The sequence below is a fragment of the Eurypyga helias genome, unplaced genomic scaffold (genome assembly GCF_000690775.1).
Source record: "Eurypyga helias isolate BGI_N326 unplaced genomic scaffold, ASM69077v1 scaffold7836, whole genome shotgun sequence".
Taxonomy (NCBI): domain Eukaryota; kingdom Metazoa; phylum Chordata; class Aves; order Eurypygiformes; family Eurypygidae; genus Eurypyga; species Eurypyga helias.
Genome location: NW_010254606.1, coordinates 32,755 through 42,508, shown reverse-complemented (window position 1 = coordinate 42,508; position 9,754 = coordinate 32,755). Strand labels below are relative to the sequence as shown.

Here is a 9,754-nt window from a genome sequence, read left to right as displayed (position 1 = left end):
TTACACAGGTGGGGAGGGGGTCCGAGGGCCATGTTTGTTGGTGGTTAGTTGGCTTTCTGAAGGGGCTTGCTTGGACTCTGCTGCAATTGCTTTTGGGCTCTGGCTCTTGGGATCTCTGGTTCTGACTCTTGCCACTCGGGACCTGGCTGTGTTTTGGAAGCAGGGAGGAGCACGAACGCAGTCCCCCACTACCACAAATTATGCAGTCGAGTTTCCCGCATTTGGGGAAATCACAGGGGTCAGCACACCCGGAGTGCAAGGGATGAGCCTCGCCTTGGGAAAACCACCTGCCTGATCATGGTGTCTCCCCTGCCAGGTAAGTATGGAGGCATACTTTTATGCAAGGCAAAGATGAAAACAAGCAAGAAATGGTTTTTTTTCCTCGTGAGAGTGGTCTAGCAGTGGAACAGAGTGCTGGTGAGACTCTGTTGTCTGTATCCTTGGAGCTTTTACACTCCTGACTGGATAAGCCCAGGGCAGTCTGATCTGACCCTGTGGCTGAGACTGCTGTGGGCAGGGTCTGGGAGTAGCAAAATCGCTTCCAATTGGAATTCTTCTGTCATCCTAAGAAATATTTTCCAAGCAAATAAGATGGTTCAAGTTGAATCCATAATCCTCTTTCTCATGTAGTAACACTTAAGTGTATTTGGGGGGGTAGGAATATTTACCCTTGTTAGAAAAATGATGGATTTATCCACTAAAGCTTCTTCAGTCTGATATTAGGGCACTGTTATCATCTGCTTCATGGGAATTTACTAATACAAGGGAAAATTGTTTGAAAAGGGGTGTAACTGAGCTGGAAGTTTAGAGTATCCTATTCTGAGCAAACGAAAAAAAGAACAATATATTCTTGTTCTTGTTATATATTCAATATATGCAAAACTGGTGTTGCTTTGTTTCCTTGGGGACTGTTCCAGCAGATTGTTTCCTTTGGTTTGGAGTGTGTGCAGGCTGTCGATACAGCCCCAGTGGAAGCTGGATTTATGGCTGGACTGTGCGGGCTAGGACAGCGGCGTGGTTCTGTACCAAGAGCTGGTAACTGCGTGGTACCGTGGTCTAACAGAATTCAGTGGAAGAGCCAGGTTATCTACCAGTTGTCTGTCAGCCAGTCTGCACTAGGAAATGGTCTATGCTGTTATAACACAAATAATGCGGTTTAGGTTTTGGAGCCTTTAATCCTTAATATTATGCAATTTATTAGTTCAAATTATTTTATCAGTTTACATAACTATGCTCATAATAGTAAATGGATAACTTTCAGAGCATCAGTGCTTCTCTGCATTACAGTCATCCCATCCTAAGTGTCTTTGCTTCTTCGAAGCTACATAATGAAAGTAAATTACTTGCGGTGAGCAGAGAAATAAAGAGTACGGAGCTGAGAAAGTTTTTAGGAATGAATCTAGACCAAGAGATACAAGCATATGGAGACTATAGGAAGCACAAAGGTCAGGAGAGCAAGGGGTAAAACTACAGAAAGGTTAGTGGTTACTGCATGAGAAGAGGGATTGAGTGCAAAAACATGCAACAGAAAGCTGCTAATAGCTGCGAGAGTGTCAGCGGCGGTTGAGGTGGAATGGTGGTGGAGTTGTGTGTTTTCTGCATGGTGACTCTCATCTCTTTTTAGTCACGATAGGTAATAATCTCTTGCATGTGCCAAAGTCTGCTACCTACAGGCTTTTAGGGATTTTTTTTTGGAGAAGGGACTTGCAAGAAAAGAATGAAGGCATTGATCATTCACAAGCACTGAAACTTTTGAAACTTACACTGAGGGATGTGAAAAGGAGAGGGCAGGTTTTTGCACTCTCAGCTGTTACAAGTCCACAGGCATGACAGCAAACAGGAATGCAGCCAGCTTGGAAATTGGAAAAATATATCTGTCTGAGAATTGGTCTCTTTCCCAAGAGAGGCATTTTTCTTTGGGACACTTTGTTAATGGGAGGCAGGAGAGATGCAATAGCGTACTGCAAATGCCTAGATATGTGGCTAAGTAATCCTGGTGTAAAATGATACTTATAAATATATGAGTACTTTATATATAACAAACTCCAAGAGGGTGAAATCGGGTGGAAAAGAAGATCTGACCAAGAAATTAGTCCTGTGATAATCACCTGAGCAATTTTTCCATGAATATTGGACCATGGCTAGACAGAAATTGGTTTGAAATGACATTTTAAACAGAAATCCCTCTAACACCTCTTTCTGGAAAGAAAAGGTTTGGGATTTACAGTGATGAAGCTTTTTTTTTTTTCTTTTAACGCTGTGATTTCCAGTGAAATAATAAGTGAAACTGAGTCTGCAGTCAGAGGTTAATTCTGCGTGTCCCATTTATTCAAATTTGGCTGCCTAAAGTTGAGTTACTAACTCTGCGTTTTCAGGGCAGATGGCATTATCATGACCCCCTGAAAGGGAACAAGATTCCTGGTAAGACTTTCCCTCTTATTCTGAGGCATCAGAAGTCATATCTTCGGCTGGTGAAAAGGCTCCTTAGAGCCAGTGCACCAGACAGCACAGGCATAAGGAAGAAATTGAGAATACGCAGTACTGCTGAAAATTACATTTCTCATGTCCACAAGGTGCTTAACTTCAGATGGCAATTGTCTTCTGAGTATTTTCTGCATGGGGCAGCTTGCAGGTCTGGAAAAGATCACATGGCCTAAAATCTTCCGTAAATTGAAAAATGTCGATGTCATTAGTTGCACTTTGGCTTCCTTAAACACAGACACTCATTTGCTTGTTTAAAGGCAGATAAGTAGTTGTACTATGATGGATAATAATGAAACTGAGCTGGAGAGACGTTATGTAAACAGAGGTGTACATTACGGCAGCAAAGCAAAGCTTACTACAGCAGAAACTAGTGGGGTTTTTTTGTTCTTTGCAGCCTGAGCTCTCAGGATAAAATATTTTAATGCTGTTTTCAATATTGTAACTGTCAGACTTCCTGGGAAATGATCTCCACCTTTTTCTTCTTTTATTCAAGTATTTCTGAATAGTATAAGGATCAGTATGCTAATACTGCAAGTCATGAATTCCTCATTGACTGGCACACAGGCAGATGTTTTTCATTGAACTGTCTGGGTTTATCTTGATACATTTTTGTACATCCATTAAAACTTCTGGGGTTTGTTTCAGTCTGATTTACCAGGTGCTGTGACATAGTGGCTGTATTTCTTGAGGGCTGGATGAGGGTTATGTTTCAAATGTTTGTATTTCCCTTGGTGTAGGGCTTAAAAGCCCAAAGCAGAACCTGATCAATGAAAGTGCTTATTAATTTCTTTTATATACACAGTGCAGCTTAAAAATACATATATTAACACTTTTATGAAATCTTTGTTTCTAAGACCAGGTATATTGCTGTGGGGGTTATGATGGGTAGTATTCTTCCACCGTAACGCAAAGAAGTGTTTGGCAGAATTCTTCGGCGTAGCTATGTCTTCCTCACCTCAGCTTCTGTAAACTTCTTGTGCAGCTCTTTATTTATCACACAGTGGATGTTTGCAGACCAAGCCTGAGATTAGATTCATAACTTTACAAAAAGAGATTGGATTGACTCCTTAGCTGCTCCTTTAGAGGAAGCTCAAGAGAGTGCCAAAAACGAGAATGATAAATAACACATATCTAAGTTTCCTTCTGGTAACCATCAATTTTGTCCCATTTTTATTTTTTTCTCATACGTTAACTGCACAACAGTAGGAGGTGGAGAAGTGCTACAAGAATCTGTGAATGAACAAGTGTACAAATGAAGTTGTAATTTTAGATTAAAAATTCCCATATGGAAAAATATTAAAGCCAAGAGACACAGATTTAAATGAACTATTAATAAGACCAGGGTTGTTCCTAAGTGCTTTCAGAATTTTGGACAGCTGCAAACCAAATTAAACAGATTTTATTTTTATTTTTTTCCATCCTGGAAAATGGGAGTTGATTGGAGTGGGGGATTTTTACTGCAACAGGCATTTCTCTATTACTATTTTATCTTGTTTCCATTCTGTTTAATCCACCCTGGGCTATGTCATTCCATGCCTGACAATACGCATGAAGTTATTTCATTTGTCATCAACAACGTCAACTTCTCTCTGAGGTCTGAGGGGAAAAATTATCTGTTTATATAATGAAACGGGGAGTAGAAAATCACAAAATATTTAGTTTAAATTAGTTGTTCTTTTTCAAGTTGGTGTATTCCTACCGGATTTGTCATTTTAAGATATGCTCTGTCAGCCATGTGTGCATACATCTCTATCTCCTCCAGCTGTGGAAAAGGAATTACAGTCAGAGTAATAAAGCTCAAGGAATATCTAGTAGCAGCTTTTCAGTGGAGGTATATGTGGAAGCCCTAGAACTAGAACAGTGATTTGAGGAGCAGAAAAGGCCTTTACTCTGTGTAAGCACTGCCGCTCAGTAATGAAAACATCCCTATCAACACTGTTTTCAGCACGAATCCAAAACATTGTCCAATACCAGTTACTGTGCAGAAAATTAACTCTGTTCCACCCAAAAACCAGCACAGGTGCAAACAAAACATTGAGCTTAGCCTGAGTGCTGCAGAAGGGATATTTGGGAAGACTACGCAGAAGAGCAATGTTGTCTGTCCATGACACTGCTCAGAGGCCCCCTTGAGGATGGGGTGCCTTTCTGTCTGCTCACTTGGGATGTCTGTCTTCCGGAATGTAACCACCCAAGGGATTCATAGCCATCGTGTGTTGGCATAGTGTTACCCTATCTGACAAATAATGTTACGGCTTTCCAAGGTACTGGGTGGGTTATCTAGATAGGTGCACATCTGGGAAGTTAGTATGGAGTTACTTCTTAGGGCGATTTTGCTGAGAATGACCACTCTTTTTAAAATGAGGACTACAATTAGGGAATAAAAATGTCAAAACTGCAGACAAGTTAGATACGTACTGTTGATTTCACAGAATCACAGGCTGGTTGAGGTTGGAAGGGACCTCTGCAGGTCATCTGGTCCAACCCCACCTTGCCCATTCAGGGATGTACAGAGCCAGCTAGACAGGATCATGTCAGATGACTTTTGAATATCTTTGAGGATGGACACCCCAAAACCTCTCTGAGCAACCTGTGTCAGTGCTTGGTCACCCTCACAGAGGAAGTGTCTCCTGATGTTCAGAGTGAAGCCCATTCCTTCTGGTCTTGTCACTGGGCTCCACTGGAAAGAGCCTGGGTCCAACTTATTTACACTCTCCCATCAGGCACATGTACATATTGATGAGATCCACCCTGAGCCTTCTCTTCTCCAGCCTGGAAAAAAGTCCCAGCTCTCTGCTTTTCCTCACAGGAGGGATGTTTTATTCCCTATTCTTTTCAAGAACTCCCAACAGCTCTTCTGTTGCCTGTTTAAGTGAAAGCTGTGATTTTTATATTAAACAGTCACCAGAAGAAGTTATCTTATGCCATTGGTAGGAGTCTTCTACAGTTGGTTTGGTTTAAAAAAAATTTATTTAATTCTGTTACTCAAGAAGTAACTGCTAGTATGTGAACTAATTGTTGATATGAGAGCTCTTGAATGCAATTTTTATGTGATATGGACTAGATTTGATATCCCAGACAGAGATGTATCTCTTAGTCTTTTTTTTTTTATTTATTTGTTCTTGGGGCAGGTGAGAGGTGGGGGGTTTTGCTCTTTTTGGGTTGTTGGATTGCTGAGGGGTTTTTTGTTTGTGATTTTTGTTTTGGGTTGGTTTTTTTTCTTTTAAGAGTGACTTAGAAAGTTGTCAGATTTTCTTTTAACATTTGAATAACGTATTCTTTGTGGTAGTGTTTGCTGGAACAGCAGATGGGTAGGCTGCCATTAGGGTTGATGATCTGAAAAAGAAAATGGACTAAGGTGCTGTAGTCTGGACCATAGTTCATGTTAGAAAGGAAGTCTGTGATAAGGATAATGGTTTAACCTGCAAGTGCTGGGAAAATTTGGCTTCTTTTATGACTTTCATATGATACTTAATGGCATGTTAATACACTCAGTGGGCATGTTAAACTACTGATGTTTTCAACTGCATTTTTTCTTTCCTTTCAGATAGTAAATCTTATAGAAGAAACTGGACACTTTCATATCACAAATACAACCTTTGACTTTGATCTTTGCTCACTGGACAAAACCACAGTCCGTAAGCTGCAGAGTTACGTGGAAACATCTGGAACCTCCTGAGGATTCAGCATCTGTCTCATTAAAAACTGTTCTTTAAATGAAATATTGAGAATGATGCAACCAAAATGGGGGGTGGGGTGGAATAAAACAACCCTCTTCAGCTTTATTTTTCCTTGAAGCCAGTCATCATCTCTTGATAAAGGGAGAGGAAAAGTGAAAAGACTCAGAGAACCCGTCTTCTCAAGAAGAACATGCTCTGGAAGAGTTTGCCTGGATAGCCTTGAAAAACAAACACACAAAAGCAAACAAAAGTACTTGGTCTTAATGAATGTGTATAGTATCATGTATCTCTCTGTGGTGTTCCAGTCCACGAGATGAATGCATGTTCGACACGCTGCCTTATTACATAACTGATCTATTTATTAATGCATAACACATATTCTGAAGTCAACCAGTCATTGAATGACACTACCAGATATGGCAAGTAGTGGGGTCCCGTGTGTGTTCTTTTGATGCAGTACTATCACAAGCCTAGTGACCTTATAAAATGCCAATTCTTGGTATCTTTCCTTAGTCACATAAAACACTACAGTCTTGTTTCCACTTCTGCAGTTCCAGGAAACAAGATACAAAGTTGGGGACCAAACAGTCATCCTGTGTTTTGTTTCCCATCTGACACAGTGGGTTGGACCACAGGTCCTTAGGTCTACTCATTTAATGATCTTGACCATGGTAGAAAATACACCGAATAGTATCACATGACTTGCTGTCTAGCCTTAGTGAATAAACCAGTAGGACTTCTGGCAAAAAATGTTTTGTATACTGTCCTGAATCCAGCATCTTCTGTAGTCTACGTTCTTATGTCTGGCTTAATGTTATAAAATTAACTATATGTTAGAGCGAAAGTGTTCTGCAGGATCATCATAAAAGAAGAAGAAATACTGTTCCTGGCTTCTAAGGAGATGTTGTAGAAAATTCTTAATTTGGAGCTATTTATTACTATAATTTTCAACACTCCTCTGCTGCCAGTATGTGACTCACTTTTTTCCATAACATTTTTCTTTGTTCATGCTTAGTGAGGTTTGGGGTTTTGTTTCTGATTTTGTTGGGTTTTTTAGAACAGCTTAAAACCCCTTTATTTTAGAAGAAAACAATACATTTTTATGCAGTTACATGTTGTAATAAATACGTGTATGATCTATCATACGTGTGTGTATACACATATATGCGCACCTGTATATACATTTTGGTATCTCTTCAATGACCTGCTTGTGTTTCCAGGAGGGTTTGTTGTCCATAAAAATGAGAATTCTTTCATACCATCCCTAAAATCAGGATCCTTGTTTATACATGATCAGATGAGACGATGTGCACTCAGTTTCACGTCCAAGCTCTGTCTCTCATGTTGCTGATGGTTTCTTGATGAAATCATCACCCATTTATTAGAATTCCAAATCCACCAATGAAGAGAGAATGATTTTAAAAATACTTCTGGATGCAAAGGTTTATTCAGGTTTACCAGCCTTAAAAAATGTATCTTGTTTCCGGACAGGCCAGTATGTCATGTGTATGCTTATATTCCACGTAGTCTGTGTGTGTAGAGCTGGACAACGGTACCTGTACGACTCACTGTTTCATGTGCACAGTTTGTGCAGCACTGTAAAACTAAATTGCTATTGGGGTTATTTCTTATTCAGATGGTAAATCTTAATACTGTTTCTTTAAGTCCAAAGAAAATTTTACACTTTACTCTTTTTGAGAGGGTGGGATATGGATTGGGTTAGGGGGCTTTTTTCTTATTTAAAATGTTGTTTGACCACACTCCGCAGGAAGTCCTTCTCAGGCTTCCCGAAAATAAGTGTACTTTTTCAGTAATGTTATGACTCTTATTAGACGATTGGCATGAAGCATACTTGAAGCATTGTTGTTCTTTTAAGTCCATGTCTTAATGTGCAATTAGGGAGGCAGGGGGACGAATGGGAGTGTAATTTTCAGTTACTTTTGACGTAAGGCAGGTGACGGTGGGGAGGGGAAGGGGGTGCATGTCAAGGGGATAAACAATTTTTATTGATTATTTTGTATGAAAATGTTTGGAAATCTAAAAGCAACCTTAAAAGCTTTTAGTCTATTAGTGTGTGTTCAACTTCCTATCTTCTAGTTATATCGGATACGTGTGGAATTTTGTCCATTTTGACTTTTCTAACTAGTTTTGTGGTAAAATCTCACTGAGTTTCGGGAGGGGAAGAACCCCGTGATACTTCTCGTATGACTATTGCACTGTTTTGTTAGAAATGGTGAAGTGAATCATCTTACCCTTAAATGACGAGATAAGCTTTATTACACACTGAGAACGGGGGCGGAAGAAAGCAGCCAATACGGCAACAGGCGTAAAAGGGAGATGATAGCAATTACAGTATCAATTTAGTGATGAATTTCATGCACATTGGGGATCACCTTTAAAATTGTGAATTTTCTAATTCAGTGGGAGAGGGAAGAAGATAGACTGCAGTTGTGTGTGTGTTTGTTGACTTTTTCACAAACTTCTGATAGAATATGTTACTAAGTGTTGATTTAAATTTAAAAAAAATAGCTATTTTCATCTAATTTTGTATGCAGAAACAAAGTAAATCCTTGCTAACTTCATTTCAGACAAATTTCTCTGAAAGAAAAGATAGTAAGATACCCTTCCAAATCTTTGTCTTGTATGAGCATTGATCTTTGGAATGGGTTAAAGCGTTTTTGGCCATGAATGTTTTGGAGTTTTACTTAACATCAAGCTGTTTTAAAACAGAGTTGTATGTGAGAATTTGGATTAATTCATTGAGGTGTTCAGGCAGAGGTTAGCAGTAAGTTGCTAAGTTTTAAAAGTCCTTTTCAGTGTAAGTCTCAAAAATAGTCACTGTTAGAACACTAGTTGTATCAATAGTAAGGACAATTTTCATCTCACGACTAACTATTCATCTCAGAAAGCAGGTAGACAAGTTTAAGTATCTTTTTAGAAGTTTGAATCCATTGCGGGGGCTTTACAAAAATTTCAGTGTCACCTAGATTTGAAAGCCATTTTAGTCCATGCTAAAGAGAAGGAGAAAGAAAGGAGGAAGGGGGCATACACTGAAGTGAAGCGAGTCTTCCAAGGTTAAGCAAAACCCATGCTCAGACTTCAGCCTTTGGACTGTCAGAAATAGTTGATAGTTTCTCTCTTTCTTTTCATTGGGTGTTTTCAGGTTAAAGTCTGTGCTTTCAAATTCAGGAGCAGAGTATACACGGTACAGTGCATCTGGAGAGCCCGGTATGTTCCTGTTAAAGTTTCTTTTGTCTGGGAGAAAGGAACTGCAAGTTCTTGGGTTTTGCCTGAGCCATTGTCCTTCTTTCTCATTCTCACAGTCAAATAAAGTGTGTTCACAATCTGATTTGTCTCCTTGGTCCTTATTTGGATATAGCATCTTGTTTTCTTAGAAGCTGTACTAGTGTTTTGGGGTCTTTTGACTGATCCATTGGTTTTAATCTCCGTTACTTAGCCTTCCCATTAATTTTTGAAAACTGTAGAATCATCTGTAAAGAAAACTGCCCCGGTCGGTTGCTGCATGCGTTGTCTCACTCCAGACACTGATCTGGCGGTAGGATGTTTGATTTACTTCATACCATCTTTGTTCG

General features: G+C 39.6%; 1 protein-coding gene across 1 annotated transcript in view; it reads left to right on the top strand.

Annotated features, from left to right (window-relative positions):
* Positions 1-6,160, top strand: part of LOC104510712 (protein AF-9-like) — a gene marked incomplete at its 5' end in the record, with an annotated part of 19,046 nt that extends 12,886 nt beyond the window's left edge. Inside the window, one exon of the mRNA XM_010153047.1 lies at positions 6,029-6,160. Within this exon, the coding sequence (XP_010151349.1) occupies positions 6,029-6,160 (132 nt within the window). The remainder of the gene's footprint in view (positions 1-6,028) is intronic.
* Between the last annotated feature and the right edge of the window lie 3,594 nt (positions 6,161-9,754).